The sequence below is a fragment of the Tachysurus fulvidraco genome, chromosome 3, assembly GCF_022655615.1.
Source record: "Tachysurus fulvidraco isolate hzauxx_2018 chromosome 3, HZAU_PFXX_2.0, whole genome shotgun sequence".
Lineage (NCBI taxonomy): Eukaryota > Metazoa > Chordata > Actinopteri > Siluriformes > Bagridae > Tachysurus > Tachysurus fulvidraco.
Window position 1 is genome coordinate 11744694 of NC_062520.1, and position 21709 is coordinate 11766402.

The 21709-nt window shown below is 39.2% G+C and overlaps 2 protein-coding genes across 4 annotated transcripts; one reads left to right on the top strand and one right to left on the bottom strand.

Annotated features, from left to right (window-relative positions):
• Positions 1-156: 156 nt before the first annotated feature.
• On the top strand, positions 157-13360 carry ppp4r1 (protein phosphatase 4, regulatory subunit 1). Of its 2 annotated transcripts, none has more exons than XM_027150000.2 (20): positions 157-341; positions 569-625; positions 1742-1877; positions 2096-2202; positions 2882-3024; positions 3238-3384; positions 3471-3578; positions 3728-3793; positions 4579-4737; positions 4997-5127; positions 5774-6471; positions 8402-8544; positions 8694-8786; positions 9007-9192; positions 9610-9771; positions 9927-10027; positions 10117-10237; positions 10439-10567; positions 11144-11285; positions 12239-13360. In XM_027150000.2, exons 1-20 carry the CDS (start codon positions 335-337, stop codon positions 12400-12402), a joined length of 3000 nt encoding a protein of 999 aa, XP_027005801.1. In that variant the 5' UTR covers positions 157-334; the 3' UTR covers positions 12403-13360. The 2 variants fall into 2 exon arrangements, with proteins under 2 accessions (XP_027005801.1, XP_027005802.1); XM_027150001.2 differs by having other exon boundaries at positions 569-613.
• A 1065-nt stretch (positions 13361-14425) lies between these two features.
• On the bottom strand, positions 14426-19886 carry LOC113644858 (twisted gastrulation protein homolog 1-A-like). Of its 2 annotated transcripts, none has more exons than XM_027150007.2 (5): positions 19718-19886; positions 18790-18938; positions 16524-16623; positions 15986-16249; positions 14426-15397 (listed from the first exon to the last, which is right to left on the bottom strand). In XM_027150007.2, exons 1-5 carry the CDS (start codon positions 19848-19850, stop codon positions 15216-15218), a joined length of 828 nt encoding a protein of 275 aa, XP_027005808.1. In that variant the 5' UTR covers positions 19851-19886; the 3' UTR covers positions 14426-15215. The 2 variants fall into 2 exon arrangements, with proteins under 2 accessions (XP_027005808.1, XP_027005809.1); XM_027150008.2 differs by having other exon boundaries at positions 19674-19838.
• Positions 19887-21709: the final 1823 nt, after the last annotated feature.

Consider the following 21709-nt stretch of genomic DNA (forward strand, 5'->3'; position numbering starts at 1 on the left):
CATAATGCACTTTTTTTTTTAAAGATCTGGTCCTGCTCTCTATCGAAAGTGCATATTTGGAAAACACTGACACACACACGTTTCCGCACACGTGATCACGCATGGGTGGAGGAAGTGTTTGCGCGTGCGTGAAGCACATCACGCGGGGAAGACAGATACGCGCATGCGTCGTGCACCTCAGCGAAGTTACGGGTAGCGACAGGGCTCAGTTCGATCCCAGCTCCGTGCTCTGTTCCGTCCTGCTGCATAGTTTAGCTTTAGCTTTAGCTTCCCCCCCTCCGGTTGTTGTCGCCTTTTCGGCACAGACCACTTTTAAATGTAGGACCAGGACAAGATGGCGGGTATGTTAGAAGTCCACTTGAGTTATAGCACAAAACTAAAAGGGTGTCGCTTTAACCTTACTTTTTCCTCTTTTGTCTCAGATCACGTTAACGTTAGCGAGCTAATTGTCTGTTAATATATTTGAAAGAAAACACATGCTAGCCCGGCTAATCTGAGCTAGCTAGCCGAGTTTAGGTGTAGCTCGGTGCTAATCACGACTAAACTCGTTTTCATGTGTTTGTCACAGATATTTCGCTGCTTCAAGAAGATTCTCAAGAGGAAATAGACGGATGTAAGTATTATGGTGTGTACACGTATACACACAAACACACACTGTCATTCGGCAGTATCCGAGCTGAACGTTACCCTATGCTATGCTAAGCTAAGCTAATTAACTATGCTAGTTAGCTAGTAGCTACACCGGGCAAACTTTGCTACAGTAACGTTTAGTGCTCAGCGACGCTGGATTTTAAGCCCAGTGTTTCACTTTATACAGTCGAAGCACTTGTTCAAACGAAAGTCTTGTCATTTTTAAAAAGAAATAAATATTTTGTTTTGTTACAAACGTTCAAGTTAGTTCAGCTTCCTTGAAACGGAACCGGATGAATCTTTACTTTGTATAGCGGTGTAGATGGTTTCAGTCATGTAGCTTGTTTTAGTAGATGATCATGTTTTGTACTGGTTCTTATATTTGTTTGTTGCTTTAAAGCCGATTTTCTCTGATTTGGATTTCTTTTTAAGACACTTACTAAGCCTGGTTATTTTGTTGGTGAGTTCATTCAGGTGTCTCTAAGTAGGGAAATGGTTCTGAAATTAGGATTTCGAGAAGCAAAACCACTAAACTGAGAACCCATGAACATTCCTGGTTTCTACTTATAACCCAGTTAGGTGTCAGTGAATAATATGCAGTCATATCTACATATCTTACAAATATCATGCTCGACCTGTCTGCTATGTCAGATCTTTGTAACTAACAAATCATGTGGTGGTTACTGAGGTACCTCCTCAGTAACCACCACATGATTCAGTTTGGTGTGTGTGTGAAAGCTTAGGTTAAAAATTGCTTCCATGAAAACTAACACTGCAGCTCGTTTCCTGTTGGAAATGGTACTTGGGGGTAAAAAAAAAAAGTTTAAGCATGTATGTACATGGAGCCCTGTCTCACGCCTGCACTGCTGATGTCGTTGCTTGTTGGTGTTTTGCCTGGACTTATCTGGACTGTCTGACTGTACTTTGCACAATGTACCCAAAAAAGAACTGAAACCAATCAAGTAACACACCTTGTCTTTCAGCATTTTTGCTAGACTTGTTGGTGTGTACATTCTGGTTACTTTTCTTTAAAGGTTAATGGTCTTCATTACTGCTAGTGTGTGCGCTTGGTGGTGGTTTCTGCTCATAATATTTCCAATGTCTCTAATAGTCGGTGTGGATGACTACAGCTCAGAGTCTGACGTCATTATTATACCTTCAGCCTTGGATTTTGTATCGCAAGATGAGATGCTGACACCCCTGGGGAGGCTGGATAAATACGTCACAAGCGAAAACATATTTAACAGGTATTTAAATGTAGACTTTATTAGATTTTGAATTTTATTGGCTATCATTGTCAGTCTTTTTTGTCTTTACAATAATGACAACAGTTAGAGGTGTCTTAATATTTTAATGTCTCGCATACCTAAGGAAATTTGTAATTTATGTCTGTGTGAATTTTGACATCTTATATTCCAGAGATGCTTGCTATAGAACACAGCTCTCATTAGTATTTTATTCACAGGCAGATGGTGGCTCGCAGTTTGCTGGATACGCTAAAAGCGGTTAGCGAGGATGAGAGGGATTGTATTGCAGTCCTCGAGAGAGTCAGCAGACTTGCGGAGGACTCTGGTAAACCACAGTTTGGTCTCTCATCAATTTTTTGCATTTCAGCATTTGACATGAACTCTGATTCCTAAAAGAATGTGTTCTTTCCTGGAAATGTTGAATTTATTTTTAGCATATCTTATACCATTGCTATGTCTCAGGTTAAGTGTTACAAAGAAATCTGCTCCCTTTAGCACCCGTTAATGTTTGATGAGACTGGTGTGACTTAAACTTTGTGCCAGGCTGTTGCCTTACAAAGTAAAATCTAAAGGCTTATCCTTTTTGTGAATTTGCACACCTGACTAGGTTGCTAAACTTTACCTCTGATGTGCCTTAATGTCTTGTATGTCCTTGCTATATAGTGGAGGGAAAGGTAATCAAGCTGCTAATTATTTAAAGGTTCCTGGTTTAAAAAAAAAAAAAGACCCTCTGTGTTATGAATGTCATGCTCATTTTTTTTTTTTGTAAATATCCTTATTCAACACATCCAAAGCTGAATGAAGATACAGTGAAAGAAAATTATTTCACTGGAAAGTTATCATTTGCCAAATGGGAAGATGCCTCACTGGCATTCACCTTAGGTTGAATATTTTAACATTGTGTTTCTGAAACATGACTCACTTTATCGTTTTGGTCACTTGATTAGTGATCATGTTTTTAATCATGGTTGTTATATTAAAACAGGCTGTCAATGTCTTTTTAGAGCCTACAGTTCGAGCCGAGCTTATGGAACAAATCCCTCATATTGCCATTTTCTGCCAAGAAAACAGACCTTCCATTCCCTTCGCATTTTCAAAGTTTTTGCTGCCCATTGTAGTGAGATATTTAGCTGACCAGAACAACCTGGTAAGTGTTGGTTTTTAAACCCGTATCTTTTGTTTATATTTGTTAATATGTACTTTTGTAGCCTTAGTCTGTAGTGTGTCTCATAAAACCAGGCTGAAAGAAACATTTGGACTTCAGAATGCTGGATAACACCATTGCAGCAGTCAATAAATGCTGAGCTCTATCTCATTGAGATCTCATTATCTGAGTTCCCTTTTGCTTCATTCGCAACAGGTTAGGAAGACAAGCCAGGCAGCCCTTCTGATGCTTCTGGAGCAGGAGCTGATCGAGCGGGCAGACATTGAAAATCTTGTCTGTCCTGTCCTGGTTGATCTCACCGCCCCAGACAGCAATGATGATGTCAAGACTGAGGCTATGGCAGTGAGTCTTTGAGTGGACAACTTTGATATTCTGAACTAATTAAGTGTATTCAGCGTTTTCCTTTTAACACTAATCTTTAAAAACAGATCATTTGCAAAATGGCACCCATGGTGGGGAAGGATATTACAGAGCGTCTCTTCCTTCCCCGCTTCTGTGAGATGTGCTGTGACTGCAGGATGTTCCATGTACGCAAGGTGGGCAGCTCTGTTTGGCCCTTTAATAAATATGACTGCGGAGAAGAACATTTTTGAAGAGAGATTTGCTGTTTATTAACAGGTCCCTACAGGTTGTGGTAATATAGGTGCATTGTGACTTGATATTTCACCTTTTCTTCACTTGATAGGTTTGTGCAGCAAATTTTGGAGATATATGTACTGTTGTTGGGGGAGAAACAACAGAAGAGTTACTGGTATGGATGTGTTATTTGTGTTTGAGTTTTTAAAATGATTACATTGCTAATCTTTACTTAAAGCTGCCTGTAATCCAGGCTCACTTTGGCTAGAAAGGTGCAGCAACGAAACATAAAGTCTACAATACGTATAATAACCAGTTGCTTTCTGAGTGTAGATTTCCATTTTCTACCCTCATGGATTTCCCCATAATATGCTGGTAGCTTTATTGGCTACTGTAAATTGCCCCTAGATGTGAATGGGTATGTGAGTCCCCTAAAGTGTTTAAAATTGGCCTTGCACTCAGGACCAGGGTCTGGTTCCACTGTCACCCAGACCAGCTATTTCTTACAGCTGCACTTTTCTATTAAAGGGTGATTTTTACAGCATGTGTTATAATATTATTACACTGTACTGTACACTGTTGCATATTGGTCAACAAAGATAAGGCTTACTCTTGTTTAACTCATTTTCTGTGACCATTGGCTGAATTATGAGGAAGTTTTTTTTTTTTTTTTTGTTCCCTGGTTTGTACTTGCCTGTACAGGCCAAACCTGTATGCTCTGCCCATCCCATGTTGTCTGTTTTACCTGTCTGGGTGTTTACTGTAATTGTAATAGCTTTTTTTCCCCCAGTCCATTCACTTGTAGTTTTGCTATTATTCACTATAAATATAAACAGATGAGATTTTTAGGTTTTAATTGAAATGCCTATGTTTGTTTTAGCCTGTATAGGCGAAAGATTTTCCTTTCCAGAAGTGGCCTAATTGTTTTTCCTTTCTTTGCTGCATTGTCTTCCTGTGCAGCTGCCACGGTTTTTCCAGCTCTGCTCAGATAATGTATGGGGAGTTCGGAAGGCTTGTGCAGAGTGCTTCATGTCAGTGTCCTCGGCAACGTCTCAGGAAGTACGCAGGACCAAACTCTCATCTCTTTTCATCAACCTCATAAGTGACCCCTCCCGCTGGGTGCGTGACTTCCCTCTTCCCTGGGCAACTACTCTAAAGATGTTTGTTTGTAGATAAATGGGATTTATTTCTCCCCTGGAATCTGTTCCAGGATCATTATTTACAGATGTGAAATACAGGGTTATTTTCTTAGTGTTATATTTTCTATAAACATTTGATATCGGCTATAACTTTCTATGATTTTGGAACTATTTAAAAAATTTTTGGGTGTTTTCTGCTGTAGTAAGTAGCTGTTTGCTGCATCTTTTGTGTTCAACAGGTGCGCCAGGCAGCATTCCAGTCTTTGGGGCAGTTCATCTCTACATTTGCCAGTCCAAGCACTAATGTGGGCCAGTACTTCAAAGAGGGCACAGAGGAGGCTGACTGGAGAGGGCAGCAGTTGCAAAATCCGTAAGAATTATGTTTGACACAATTTTGCACACGTTTTACTACTGATATATATTAATGTATTATTTTGCACACACAGAGTAACTTCATGAAGTGCAAACAACTGAAGGTGCAACAGTCCAGAGTATTTGTTAATCTGTATTGATTCATAATCTGAAAGACTATAATACTAGTTTGTACAAGTCACACTTAACTGGAGTTAAAGAAAAACAACGGAATGGAGGAAATGAATAAAGACTGACGCTATATGTTAAGGTTTTTTAAATAATTTCCACCCTTTAGATCACTGTGGGAATTTGTGCACATTTAGTGAAAAGCGCATTAGTGAGGTCAGACACTGATGATGCAGCGATGAGGTCACCGGAGCTGAAGTCAGGGCTCTGTGCAGACCACTTGGCTTCTTCCACTCATTGGCAAAAACAAGTCCTCATGAACTTCTTCATGGTTTTGTGCACAGGTGCAATCTGGAGCATGTTTTGCCCTTTAGCACAATTTAAAGGAAATCATAATACACCATACAAACTTATCCAATGGTATCTTGTGCTTCCAACTTTGTAGCAATAGATTGTGGAAGGCCCAGTTTGGGCATGGTCAGGTGTGTAAAGTCTGGTCTGTATTTTTATTTTTTTCCTCCGATACCATTATTCAGGGCTGGTGAGAGATCTGCAAGAACCAACACACCTGCTACAGGCGAAAGTGCTCAGAACCTCCCATGTGAAAAAAAAGCTGCCACCTCACAGCCTGAATGTATTTTCCAGAATCCACCATGCACACAAGTGCATTGTGAGGTCCAGCTATGTCAGGCAGAACGGGAAAGTGTGGATATAGCTGTGGAGGGCGGAGGGGAGCAGGCAGCCGAAGCTTTACTTCTGGAGGAGTCCTTTTGCAATGTTGACGCAGATAGGCCGAGTCCAAAGTGCCTTTCTGAGCTAGGTGATCTAGACCAAGATCAATCGGTCAGGGAACCTCCGTGCTCACCAATCACAAGTCTCACAGCACAGGACAGCCCCTCAAACACCTCAGAAGGCCTTGTGATGGAAAATCCTACACACCCAAACCCAGAAAGCACCTCCAGTTTAGAGTTTCCCTCCAGTGCACTACTAAGTCATGTGATAGAGAAACTGGAGATACCAGAGCAGGAGCTCTTTAACTCATTCCACTACTGGAGGATACCTATCCCACAGATAGACCTTGACCTGGAGCTGTTGGAGGAGAAGGGCAACTGTGACGACAAGGTTTCTGCTTCCAGTTTCTCTACCCAGGTTTCAACACCTGTTCTGGACAGGAAGCAGCTGGAGGAACTCATTGAAAATCTGGAGCCTCACATTGATGACCCTGATGTCAAAGGTGAGGAGGGCTCTTTTTTCTGTTTTGTTTTTTTCTGAATGCAATGACACCCCAATATTTTTTTTTTAGTATTTTCCAAAATTTATATTCAAACCAAGATTTACTTTGTGGTTTATCTTCCAGTATTGGAACAGATATATCTGGTCAACTCGATCCAGCAAACACCTTTTAAATAACTTTTGGGTATTTTCTGATCTTTGATGGTTGTCTTTGTACAATAATCTAAAAAAAAGGTGTTTGGAAAAAGTAACATCATTTTATTAAATAGTGGTAATAAGCTCAAGTATGTCCAAAAAATTTTTTTTTGTATTACATCATTTGCATTGAACATCTAAATGTATAAGTAAATCTACAAAGATGTTTCTTGTCATTTACTGCTAGCCACTCTCACAGCAGGTTTGAAGTTTTTTGGTGATTTGGTGAAACTGAATAAGACATATCACAATTTAAAGTTATGCTATTAATCACAGAATAAATGCAGAATTTCATTCATTAGAAAGGCCTTTAAATTTCCAATCAAGGGAAAACGGGCATTCTTTGGCTGTGTTTTTTGGCAGTTACATATTTCTTTTATGTCTTTAATTGTTTTTCTTCTGACCTGTTGTACATTGTTAATACAATTATTTCTGATTGCTGTATTTGAGGTAATAAGATTCTTAATTGGTTTGACTGGTTAGATTGTTTTTAAAAGCTGCCTCAAGCACTGAAGTTGTAGAGGTGGCCAAACTTCTATTCTTATGCTACTGCTGAAAGGAAATGAGCTTAGGGAAATTGAACAAACGCTGAATAGAAAAGGATGTGTTAACAAAAGCATGACGAAACACCTCGATGCTTTAACTTTGAGCAATGTAACGTCAGTTTCTTCATCGTGAAATCCAGTGTTATTTACAAGCTTGTTTGTTTGTGATGCCTGTCTTGCTTATATTATTAATGTAACTAAGACACTGCTTAAACGCTGCTCCTAAACACTGTCATGTTTGTGTGTGGTGAATACATGGTGTTGCTGATGCTTAGACACTTATCATGCTTCTATGTGATTTTGCTTAGACCCAAAATAGAGTAGGTCCTACTCTTCTGCTTTCTCGTATATCAGTAGCACACAGCTTGAGGCGGAGTCTTAGCTATTGTTTAATTTATTGCAAATATTCATAGTCTATCCTGTGTGTGACATGTCTGTGATAAGTCTGTACAAACTGTGCTGTTACTGTAATATTACATACTTTGTTTGTCCTTAAATGTCTAACACATACATTTTACGAGGTTATGATGGGTTTTGTTCACCATGTTTGCAAGTTAGCACAGTTCTAACAGAATTGTTATAAAAAAAAATTAATGCGCTTTATAATATACTTAAATTCCGATGGCAAGGCTTGCTGCTTTAAACAGGATTCTTGGCTGACTAAAGGGTTGCTAGTGTCTAGAAAAGTTCTACTCTGAGCCATTAATGGTGGGGAAAATGTTCATACTAATATTTTATTAGAAATTTGGTTTCATTTTTTTAACGTACATTAATTTGGTATGACTTTGTACAGACCATTCCGATATGCTGACTCGTGCCACAGCTGCATTGTCTTAGATATTTCCAAATTTCTAAATATACAAGTATCTTATCACACTGTTGTGCAGATGTTTGTCAGAAGATGAAAAGGTAGTTTTTCACAGTACAAAGTGCAATGCATACCAAGTGTGTGTTAATAGTGGGTTTCTGTGCGCTCGCATAGCAAACTCATGTTCAGGCCTGCGTTCATATTGTCGGCCAACAAGCGTGCATAACAGGCTTGCTTTTCTGTAATCAGCCTAGTCAGCCTCGTTTAATATAAAATGACTTTTTTACCTCTTTTGAAAATAGAGGTTTTGTGATTTTCCAATGCATTTCAACAGATTATTTGTGTAGATAAAATTAAGCATCGTTTTTGTTTGTGTATAACAGCACAAGTGGATGTGTTGACTGCTGCTCTGAAAGCCACTTCGTTGGACACTCATGTTGAGGAGGCATTCCTGGAACCACGGCAGGCTCATGATAACCCTTTCAGCTCTTGTCATGTCCCTCTCATCGACTCATCAGATGTAGAGTTTCAAAAAATTTTATTTGAAATCTTAAAATATTTAAACCAATTTAAGCTGTTTGGACCACGTCTTTTGCAAATATTTATACTCTGTTTGCATGCACTATGCCGGTTGCTAGGAGTCCTACATCTCTAAACATGAAGTGTCTGTTTCAGAGTCGAGAATCCACCCTACCTGTGAGTCATGGAGATGATTCAGAGTTAAGTGATAGCAGCAGTCCAGAAGAGGAGAAAAAATCCAAGCAACAGGTAAAACCCATTTACCCATTTTCTGTGACTTACTGTGTTGAAAACCAATCATTTTGATTGTTAAGCATGTTTATAGTTAACTGATATTGTTCCAACTTTATTATGATAGTTACATAACACAATTTCGTGTGCAATCTTTTTAAAACTCATGCCTCATTCAGAAGTCACATGCCAGTTTAAACATGTTTTTATTCTCCTTTATCTTTGTGTTATGTCGTAGGATGTAGTCCCTCAGGCACTGTTGGATCAGTATCTCTCTATGACAGACCCATCCCGGGCCCAGACGGTGGATATGGAGATTGCTAAACATTGTGCATACAGCCTGCCTGGTGTGGCACTTACACTGGGTCGCCAGAACTGGCATTGCCTCAGAGACACCTTCGAGACCCTAGCCTCTGACATGCAGGTACTGTAAGACTGCACATCAGAATATAATACTTCAACACCCTTACTACTTACTAATTCTTTGGCATTTCTTGCTGTCCCTTTCACTGAGACTGTGGTTATCTGTGATTATTACTACATCCCACACTAGGATTGGATATTAGGTCTCTCAAATCTAATGTTGAAATCAACAAAGACTTAAAGTTGGTTTTATCACGTTGCTGCCGTACTGTAAACTAGTATTGTTCAGTAATGTAAAGTTCACTAATGACTTGATACTTGATGTTTTTTTAGTGCTATATTACTCTAGTCTTATCCTTTCTTCCTCCACCTTGTTTTACTATACTCTTTTTCCCCCCTTATTCTCACCTCTGTTCACTTGCACTTATGTCAGTATCTATCTTTTGACAGTCTCTTTCTTTCTCTTGCCCTCTAATAGTGGAAGGTACGGCGGACACTGGCTTTCTCCATTCATGAATTAGCCCTTATTTTGGGTGATCAGCTAACTGCTGAAGACCTGGTCCCTATCTTTAATGGCTTTCTTAAGGACTTAGACGAAGTGCGTATAGGAGTCCTTCGACATCTCTATGATTTCCTTAAGGTTAGTCACATTTTCTGATGTTCACATGTTTAGCTTTGTGTCCTTACTACTTCTGTAACTATCTCTGTATTTCACTCAATTTCTGTTTTAAAGAAGCTGTAATTTACAGAGGTGAAAGAGAAACTTGACCTGCTTCTGTTCTTTTCCTCTTTTAGTTGCTGCATCAAGATACAAGGAGGAAGTATCTCTACCAGTTGCAGGAGTTCCTGGTCACAGACAATAGTCGGAACTGGAGATTCAGATCAGAACTTGCAGAGTATGACCACCTAATGTGATTTTCATTAGAACCTGTTACCTATCTGCCATTTTACTATACATATTTTTTTTGTTTGTTTTCTCTAAAAGGCAGTTGGTCCTGCTTTTGGAGCTGTATAGTGGGCAGGATGTGTATGACTATCTAAGGCCTTTGGCGTTCTGCCTCTGCATAGATAGAGTCTCCTCTGTCCGGTGGACCTCCTACAGACTGGTATGCATAGCTATATACACAATCTGTTTCCTTTGTGAGGGCTCTTTTGGCTTTTTAGCCCCTCTCTTATAAAGACAAGACAACCAAGAGAGACATCAGTGTAGAATGCTACATTATCTACATGAGTGTGTGAGTCTGTGGCTGTTGCTTTTAAATGAACTTTTAGTAAATTGTGTGCTTTTTGTTTGTTTCTCTGTTCAGGTCAGCGAGATTATCAGGAAACTCTCCACATGTCCAGCACTGTTGGTTGACTTCCTTGGCGAATTGGTGGATAAATTCTGCCACTCTCCAAAATGGTCTGGACGACAAGCGTTTGCTTTTGTGTGTCAGGTAAGGACAAATCTTCCCATTGCCAAACAGCATTCTTAAATGGTCTTAGTGTTGAAGCCCCTGAATAGTTAATTCAGCCAGTTCAATGTTTAGAAAGTGCTTTCTGCCTTATTGCATTGAAATCATTCAGTTCACTGGCTGATTCTTTTTTGGCAGTGCAACCGATGCAGCCGTAGACTTAACCCAAGTGTTTTTAGGTTTGGATTCTGATGTTTTTTGTGATTAAATGTATTTGAGTTAGAGTTGTTATTGTATATTTAATAAACATTAAGATGCACATTGTTGTAAGTGTACACTGAAAATCAGCTTCTTAAAGCCAGAGCCATGTTGCCATATGGACAGTAGCCCTTTTTTACTATGGCCAGTGTAGTATAGGGAGAGTAGCATTTCCTGGCTGCCACCTGCTTACTCTGCAGCATATTGGAGCAGATTGTTTAGAACCTTAATCTAGGCTATAGTGCATCAAAATGTGTTCATTCTCTTATGGCATCTCTCCTGCTCTGTTTGTATTTGTGGTGTTCCCATTAATTTCAATCTATTGTCACTTATTTTCTTATATTTTATGTCTTTCCCTAGCTTGCTATAGAGGAAGACTGTGTGTCATTGGATCAGTTCTCAGAGCACCTGCTGGCTCCTTTGCTGCAGCTGGCATCTGACCCTGTGCCCAACGTTCGTGTGCTGCTGGCCAAAACCCTGCGCCAGAGCCTGATGGAGCGAGGTCAGTGCCAGACTATTGACTTGCTTTTTAGGGGAGTGTGTGTCAAGAGAGTCAGAGAGTCAAGAAGCTTTTATTGTCATTTCATCCATATATAGCTGTTGTATATAAGACAGAGCTAAGTACTTAGTAAGTAGTTCTAGCCACATAAAGTGCATCTGTGCAACCTGGTGTACACGGTGCAGGACAAAAGACAGTGCAAACAAAAAATACACAAAAACAGAGCAGACCAGTGTAAATACTGTATGTTCAGACAATATTGCATGTGCTGAAATACTGCAATGAACACATTAGTATTATAGCAGCAGTTACATGAGATATCATAAAGTATTGTGCAAAACGGCAATCGACTGAAATGTGACACAGCATGTGCAAAGAGCAAAAACAGTGTTCAAAACAGCATGTAAACAGATTGATGGATGTGTATTGGAAGTGTGTATGTTGTGTTCAGTTCAGTTATTAAGGAGTCTGATGGCTTGTGGAAAGACACTATTACACAGTCTGGTCGTGAGGGCCCGAACGCTTCGGTACCTTTTTCCAGACGCAGGAGGGTGAAGAGTGTGTGTGTGTGTGTGTGTGTGTGTGTGTGTGTGTGATGGGTGTGTGGGGTCATCCACAATGCTGTTGGCTTTGCAGATGCAGCGTGTGGTGTAAGTGTCCATGATAGAGGGAAGAAACTCTTCAATGATCATCTCAGCTGTCCTTACTACCCACTGTAGGGTCTTGTGATCCGATCTGTATTTTGGCTGTTGTGCTGTACAGCTGAAATTAAACATACTAACGGTTGTGTTGGGTACAAATAACAGTTTCTCTTGGTCTAACTTAAAAATGAATCTCTAGGAGTAGATGTAATGACAAAGACCCTTACGTGTATGCCAAAAAATCTGTATAAATGTCACCTTTTGTTATGAATGGTATGCTAAGGGATGTTTTACTGTTTGTGTTGCATCCTATAGAATATTTCCTACACTCCGCCAACTCCCACCAGGAGGCACTGGAGCAGACACTGGTAGCTCTGCAGATGGACTTGGACAAAGATGTCAAATACTTTGCCAGCGTACACCCAGGAAGCACACGCATTAACGAGGATGCCATGAGCACCACTTCCTCCACCTACTGAGCAGGCACATACTCCACCCCTAGCTTGGATAATATGTTTAGGGGCTTGGACTCTCCTCTACCATGGGCACAAGAACTACAATATTTGCTTGGGGGGTCGCTTCAACCAACTGTCCTTCCCTTAGAGCAGCTCACTACAACAAAGAGTTTTGGTGATTTATTATTTTAATTTTTTTTTTTTTTGCCACAGAAGCCTTACAAGTGTCTTCCTTACAACCAGAGAATACTTGAATTTCTGGAGTCAAAACATCAACAAACTACAGTATCAAATCAGCATATCTCAGATCCAGGGAGTGGGTGATTGCTATTCTTTCACTCATCATCATCGTCATCATCTCCTTTGCTCTCTTATTGATGGACCTTCATCATTTTTCTCTTCAGCATTGCAGGAACGTTCAGCTTCAATCAACCACATTAGCAGGACAGACTGTAGCGCCAAGTGTTTCCCTTATTTTATCTCATTTTCCATTTTGATACTGTACTGTGTGAGTGACTCATATGCTGCAGATATATTCAACATGGAGTGAGTATAACCGCCTCAGCCTTTCCACACATCGTCGTCTGGGAGCTGTTTGAAGCCGGACACTCTTTTCTTCTCAAGGGCTTGGGCCAATATTGTTTTAAAGTCGAGTTGAGCACATTGTTGTGCCTGAGGACATGGGCTTCCCCTGGGACACAGGGATTCATGTCCTATTGGAAAAGGAACTATCATATTTTTAAACCAAAATCACAGCGGTCCATTTTGCAGAGTATGTAGAAATTCAATATTGAAACAGTGTGGATGTTGCACATCACTCTGGGGTATTTTAACAAGAAAAAAGTGCTTCACTATGATCCATGCATCACATGTACTGTACATATCCTTATCAGTTGTTTTTTTTCCATTTTGAACAGTGATCATGAATAGAATTATATGTTCTCCTAACCTATCAAAAAATAAAAGTTCAGATGCAGTTGCACTTAGTCTGGTTTCATTTTCACCTTTGTTGATATGCAGGATTAGTGATCAAAAGCAAATAAAATTGTATAGATCATAGTGTCATTTGTTCATCTTTATGTGGACAATAGAATTCATTTGGTAAAGAAAACCATTCAAAGAACATTAATGCTGAAACCGGATTTCCAAGTGTGGACCGTAGAGGGCAGTAAAGATACCTGTTATATTTAAGTTATGCATTATGTAAATTCTCATACTGTTGCACCATTTTGACTGTTCTTTCCCATTGGTAGTCTGAACGTTGTTGAAAACATAACTTTTTCTGTAAGCATAATTGATCATGGAGTTCTTTAACAGTCAATGTGTTTAAACACAGTCTTCACTACAGCCCAAACAATTACCCTTAACTAGTGGTGTAAAGCAAAATTGTTACTGTCTGCTGACCTAATGGTGATTAGCAGGTAGGTGATCATCCTGACTCCTTAGTGCTAAGCTGGCTGGCAAACAAAGCTTGAGGATGATGCCATGTGAAGCGCCTACCTAGTTTCAATGCCAAGACTGAGTGGTCATGTGACTGCACTAGTTGCGTCTCAATCTCTTCCCAGGAGAGAAAGACTCCTTTGTACTGAGCTAAATGTGATGCTGCTGCTCCTCCCTCTGCAACTCTATCACCCACCACACAGGCCCAACTGTCTGCTATCTGACCCAGAATCCATGATCAATCATACAAAGCTGATGTGAAAGTGCTCATATCCCCTCCTCCTCTATTCAGTGGAAGCTGGGGTAACAGATTAGTGCACCTGCCTACTGAATGCACCCATACATAGAAAAAAAAAAACAATGGCAAGAATGCAGGATTCAGAGGAGTTCTCAAAATGTACTGAAACAATTAGATTTAAATACTTATTTTATTAATGTATAGATAGGTTTTTTTTATACAGATTACAAGCAAATACAGTAACACCACCTTAGGTTTTGCAATTGGACTTATGATACTATGACAATTAAATAGTGTTAATAAAACATTTTAGCCAGTAAACCAACAATGTGTTGAGCATGTTTTTCCCAAGAACACCACAACCAGAAACAGGTTTCTCTGCTTTTAATGAGGATTACTGCAAAACAGAATATGACCATCCAGGTTTTGTAGGACCCTGAAGCAACACTAGTGAAATGCATAGAACATAACTAAACTGAATACCAGATATATGACTTACACATATTGGACCAGAGCTTGTAAGGCCATAACCAGAGTGCTGAACTAAGGACAAGTTTTCTCTTTGCTTCCTCATCATATCTGTGGTAAAAGCTTCTAAGAAATGTCAGTCAGACATGGACGCTTTCCGTATACAGCTCCAGTCCCTCCATCTGTGCCGAACAAGAATTATTCAAAGAATATAATCAACAAACCTTCGCTATAAAATGTCACTCTATCCGCAGTTGTTTAAAAATACTATGTGATGCTGTATAACTACAATATTATATGGCTTTTTCTGACCCCCCTCCTCCCATGTAGTACCTTAATATCCATCAGTTGCATCTAATTAATAAGCATGATTAAAGTTAGTAAAGGTTAATATGCTACATAAAGCAATAATGTCAGAGAACACCCTTTTGAATACAATTTGATGAACAATTATGCACTGATTTATGTAAAAATACGAGACAAAATCCATATCTTTTTTTTTTTCCTGGAAAACCTGGGGTAAAACATTTAAAAGGTTAATACAAAGAGCAAAGACACAAGGGCTTGTAATCTACATGATTGTCAGCTCGTTTTCCCAACCCCAGGTCAGTGTCTCCTGAACCTATGGTCCGGTTATTGTGCCCTCTGGTGGCAGGAGTATGAGCATCCGCAACGTTCAAAGGCTAGTGGTTCAGAAGAGACAGTTCATGCACTTCACTGCTCTGCTGCCGTAGTCAATACACTCGGGCCCAATACACTCACAGCAGGCGTTGTGAAACCAACGGTACTTCGAGCCTCCCATCGACTCACAGTACTGCTTGCACTGACGAATCGAAACACAGTCATCAAAGTACACTACCGTGCACATGTTTTCTAGAGAGATGGAGAGAAAGGTTACAAAAAGTAAGAACTTTTACAAGGTGCACAATTTCCATGTTCCAAATCTATATATTTTTATAAAATGTAGCACACTGTATGATACATTTATTTGCAAGAACCACTGAATGTTCAAACCCGAAAAGGAGAATTATGTTCTAAAGCCTCAACATAAGCTGTAATATCCTCCTGAACATGAACAAATCCTCTCTGCTTGTGGTCTGATTAAGTAATCAGAAAACAAAGTTAGGGTTGAAAGTTCGCTACAAAGCGATTTGCTTCACAACAAATTAAAATCAGAAAAGCAGCATGGAGCATTTTTAACACAAGCGCCTTAATCAAGGTGGCGTTTCAAGCTGGGGTAAATTTCCAGTCTACACAATATGTAAAATAATTGTTTACATGATAAATCACAGGAAGACCATTAGTTCCAACTATAAAAACACTTTTTTAAAAATTAAATGCACATAAAAGTTATTATAAGGTGTTTGTTTTCTCAATCTGGGGGATGAAGCTAATGTTTAAGCCTGAAAAAAAAAAAGCTCAATAATTTTGTCGTTATTGCAATGTGATACCATGCCTTACCTTGAGTGTTATCATAACTAGAATGAATACTGTTTCCAGGCAACGAAACATTTTGATGCTGATCTTCCATAGTCTCCAAGAAGGAGACCAGGCTCTCATGGTAAGATAGCTCCTCTGCCACTGGAAAGGAGACCACCATCATGTTGATGGGGGCTTCACCCTCAGTGAGAGCTCTGAACAGAGAGGGAATGGGCCTGTAGAGATCTTCCACTGTGCTCTTCGAGGTGGCTGGTGTGTCACTGTAGTTCCTAGGGTTGCACATGCCTGAGAGGGAGTTCGTTAAATTAAACACAGCTGTTATCAAAACAGATCCTTAAACAGGAAAACAGAAGACTATGAACAGCATTCAGGGAAAAAAGCAAGTTGTATATATCAGGTTACAGCACTCTACAGAAAGGACACAGCAAATCATGCATCCATCAAGTGCACCGAATACAAAGAGACGCACTGATTGACAGCAAGTTAAAAAGGTCTGCACATTGTTTTCAGTTTCGAACTGCACTGTAACATGGACTAGAAGTCAAACGTTTACACTCACCCACACAGTCACAGCACTCCTCCCACAGCGTGCCCAGACACAGCATACACTCCTTACAGCATGAACAGTTCCCATCTGATGGTCTGCACTGGCACAGCTCCTGAAAATAGTATTAAATAATTATAGCTGCTGAAAAGAAAGAAAGAAAGAAAGAAAGAAAGAAAGAAAGAAAACATCAAGCTTGATTTCAAACCTCCATTTACATTTTACAACATGTATACAGTAATTAAACTGAGAGAAAGCTATTTCTTAAGCCTAATTTCAAGATAAACGAAAGTACAATTGACAGATGATTTATTAAAAGGTTCTGATATGATTCACACACTTTTGATAAATATGGAAACATTACATTCAAACGTTTTGTATACACGAACTGAAAATCTTCTCTGAATGTGTTAAACATCTTTATTTTTTACAGAAACCTGCTTTTCAAAACAAACTTTAGTTCATTTATACCGTTACAGCATTATAGGTTTTGAAAACCAGTCAATATTTATTAAAACAAAAAGGTGTTTTAAAAAAATATTCTTTTTAAAAGTTTCAATCCTTGCAAGCCTAAGTAAGTATTCTTTTCCTAAGGAAATGCATGTCTCTGAAGGAGTATGAGTATATTGTGGTTTTCTGAAGCACACTGTGCAACCTCAGGATACCAAAACAGCAGGAGAGGCTGAGAGCAGAGGTCACATTCCAGATGTGCAGAAATACGTAGCCTAATCTCCAACATGGGCAACGCAGAACCTGGATCACAATCGCCGTGTTACCACAGCTTATCATGTCATACCATGATAATACAACTATTTTACGTCTAAAACAAAATCACAAGTACAGATTCTTCACCTGCAAAGACTTCAAAACTGAAGAAGGGAATCAGGAAAATGTATATTAAAAAAAGGAAATAGTTCCATTCTTGTAGCTCTGAGCTAGATCAATTTACAGAAACAACTATTTGGGTTATACCATATTAAATGCCAATGTTATGAGGAAAACTCTATTTTTTATATATTTTTTTTAAGTTCATCTGTTCCCATCTAACCTACACTTAGGACCATGCAGCCTGTTCAACCACAACCTTAAAACCACAAACCTAATGTCACAAAATGATGTCAGTGATCGTTATAAGATAAGACTTTATCAATCCCTAAATATGACATCAAAAATATGTGTGAGAGGGTTCTAGTTACCAAATTGCTGCAGTAATCCTTGGATTTTTTTGCTTGTCTATTTACTTACTCAGTGTAACGTTGGTCCAGAAACAGAGAGACAATAAATATGTGCTCACATTTGTTTTCTTGTCTTGTGACTTAACTGTCTCTTTGCATGTCTCTCTGTTAAACACCCATGACTCCTTTTCTGTCCATGAGAAATGATGTTGATTCTCTCTGCTCAGTGATTTGCTTTTTTTTTTTTTTTTTTTTTACACAGCATCTTATATTTGAAGTCACTTTTTCTAGTTTGGGTAACTGTAGATCATGGTGTAAGTATAGGGAACAAGTCCAGGGATCCCTGTCTGACCAAATCTGCCTCTGGCTACAGCTATGTACCCATGCACTATACACAATACTGCCAAAAGTTTGTGGACACCTGAGAATCACACACGCATGATTAAAGAAGTGCTTCTTCCCTGAAATGTGGCCACAGTTAAAAGTTCACAGTTAAATGTCTGTACATGCTGTAGGGTTACATTTCCCTTCACTGCAACTAAGAGGCCCAAACCTGTTCCAGCAGGACAATGCCTGAGGCCCATGTATTAATGGTTTGAATGTAAGTAATCAAGTGTCCTGCACAGAACCTTGACCTTAATGCCAATGAATACAACTCATCTCACATCATTTCCTAGCCTCACTAATTAATTCTCTTTTAGCTGAATGTACTCAAATCTCCACAGCCACACTAAAATCTAGTAGAATGGCTTTCCAGAAGAGTGGAAGCTACTTTAACAGCAAAGGGGGACCAACAAGCCACCCACATGGGTGAGATTGTCAGGTGGTCGCAGACTTTGTACTACAACATTTATATTTCTGGCATTTAACAGACACCTTTATATCCAGAGTGACTTACAATTTATTCAACTGAGCAATTGGGTTAAGGGCCTTGCTTAGGGGCCCAGCAGTGGCAGCTTGGTGGACGTGGGATTCGAACTCATGACCTTCTGGTCGGTAATCAGCACAAGGCTACCACATGCCACCCCTACTAGAGTAATGCACATCATACAAATGGTTAACGAACGCAGGTTTTAAACCATAAATAAACAAAAAGGCATGGTTACCTGTATTAGACATTTGCTGACGTCGCTGGCACACAAGGCTTTATTGCAAGCAGTAGAAAAAGAAATTCCAGACAAAAACACAAGAAGCGCAAACAGTGCAGTGTGTGTCCATGTGGACTGCATTCCGCCGCGAGCGAATCTCATCCCACCTGCATCCTCACAGGAACCACAACAAGGATACAGTCAGTTTCAGGAGGGGACACACAAGTCTAACAGCAAACATCCGAGATTGAGAAAAAAAAAACATCAGGGAACAATCCACAGGCTGCAGTTTCCACACTTTTCTCGCGCCCCATTGTTGTGTTAATATGGGCGGCAACATCAAAGCCGTGAGGCCAGGTAATTAAGGAGCCAGAGGACTAAACCTAAATGGCTTCCCATTGCACATAAAGTCCACTACATTGCGTTTGGAAGCCGTTATTACATAGTGCACATACAAAGGGAATGAGCTGATATTTGGGATTCAACCCTAGTTCTGTCGAGGAAGTTTTCACTCACAATAACGTTTACTGTGTAAAACAAAATAAAAAAAACACATTCAATTAAACAGATTAATAATCTATAGATTTTAAAGTCCGAGCTTCCAAACCCAACATGCAGACTAATTTAATTTCTCTCATTCACGCCTCGCGCTTGACTCGGATTACTACAGACGCTTGGTTTAGCAACAATGTAACAATGTTTCAGATCGTTTCCTTGAAAATCGCTTTGATCTCCGCTTTTGTAGTTTAATGCAAAACCGACAATGAACACAAACAGCCTGCCATCATCTGTAGCCCATAAAAAGAAGCAGAAAAGAAAAAAGAACCCTCCCTCTTTCTCGGTACAGAACAATATAAACAAACAAAAAAAAAAAACACAAAGAGTGAGTGACTCAAACTTACCGTGCCACTATAAAACCTGTATAGGAGTCTGTTAAGTTACAAACCGTTATCTATCCTGTCGTTTGTTTGAACTTTTTTCCCTCCAGGATAATTAAGGCATGGCGTGCTTTTCCTCTCACACAAAGCTAGACAGCAGCAGCAGACAGGCGCCTTAAAGAGACAGACACCTCTTAACATCTCGAACACAGGTGAGTTCTGAGGCCCAGCCCTCCTCCTGCTCATACACACCTAATGGAGGTCTCCACTCTATTGCACTGTTATTCATGAAGCAAATACATTCCATTCAAATATTAGATTTACAACACTTGTTTTTTAATTCCTTCATTTATTTCATGTAAGCACTTTATCCCTGTCAGGGTTGTGGTAAGTCTGGAGCCCACTGGAGTCTGGAGAATACTGAGTGAAGGTCACGAGCACCATGCATACATGTTCACACACACACACAATTCAATTCAATTCAATTCAAATTTAGTTCTATAGCGTATATTGTCATTGACATTGTCTCAAAGCAGCTTTACAGAACATAAGCAGAGAACAAAAGGTTATTATACAGAATAATATAAAGATTCATATAATACAAAAGTTCACGATTAATATTAGATATATTTAAATGTGTTTGTATTTATCCCTAATGAGCAAGTCTGAAGTGAATCAGGTGACTGTGGTGAGGAAAAACTCCCTTGAATGGTAAAGGAAGAAACCTTGAGAGGAACCAAACATAAAGAGGAACCCATCCTCATATGGGTGTCACTGGATAGTGTGATTATAAATATAAAGTCTGATAAATGTTGTATTGATGAAGTCATCTTCCTCAAAGACCACATGGAGTTGGTATCTCCGCTTTAGTATAGCGCTGAGTCCAAGTGGAGCTGGTATCTCTAGATGCTTCAGGATCCTCACAGAGTCGGCCTCATCCATGGGAAGTATATTATTACCAAGCCACCTACAGGCATGTTTATGAAGGAGAACATTCAAAATTCCACACATACCTGTGACCCTCTACTTGTGAGGCAGCAACTCTACCTTTTATGGCACTGCCCCATCCTAGATTAGTAATATTTAATATATTAGATAACTATACAAGTAGCCTAATAATAATATAATACACTGTTATCGTGCAAACACAGTGGCACAATGTGTAAAGTGGGTTGTAATGCTGTCTCATAGCTCCAGGAGCCCCAGATTCAATCCAGTACTTGGGTCTTCCTGTGTTTTCCCAGTGACAATGTGAGACTGGACTGGTGTTCCAACTACAATGTATTCTCATCTCATGACCACTGTTTTTGGGATATGATCCAGATCCACTGTGACCTTTACTAAGATAAAACAGTTACTATAGTTAAATGAACTGCAGTCTACATAGTGTCCAGAAATACTTTGTTCACCCTGTGCTAATCTGTATAATGCATCAATACAAGGTCAATACATGCTGCATCAGAGAATGGAAAGAGGAGTACAGGAGGAGTTACATTGTGTGCTATAATCAAGTTACAATACAAGTTTAATGGCAATATGAGAAAAGTATGAAATTACAACCCATTTCCATCCCTAGAATGAGAGACAAACAAATCTTTTTAAAATTTGAAGCATTTAATTGCTCCTTTTAGCAAAATTCAGCATTCTAAGTTATCTATAATTCCAACAGTAAAGAAAAAAAAGACAGTAAAATGTTAATTGACATAATATGTTAATATATAAATGATATAAATGCCTAAATGATGGGCTACGGGTAAGAATGAAATAAAGAGGCACCATTTTCAGTCTTAGATCTGAATAACTATCAATAACTTGATGGACAAGTATGGTCTAAAAAAATCTATATGGATTACATATGATAAGTCTTATAGTATCTTAATTGTAGTCTTGCAGGTAATTTTAAACATTATAAAAGGAGCAATTTCAGCTTGTAAGTGACACAAATGGACATATCTTACAGAATTTTAAAGGTTCTGGTTATGTTCTACTAGAAAATTGTTTATTTTACAATTTGACTTATCATGGAGGAAACATGTTTTGCCAGTCATTTCTAACCATGT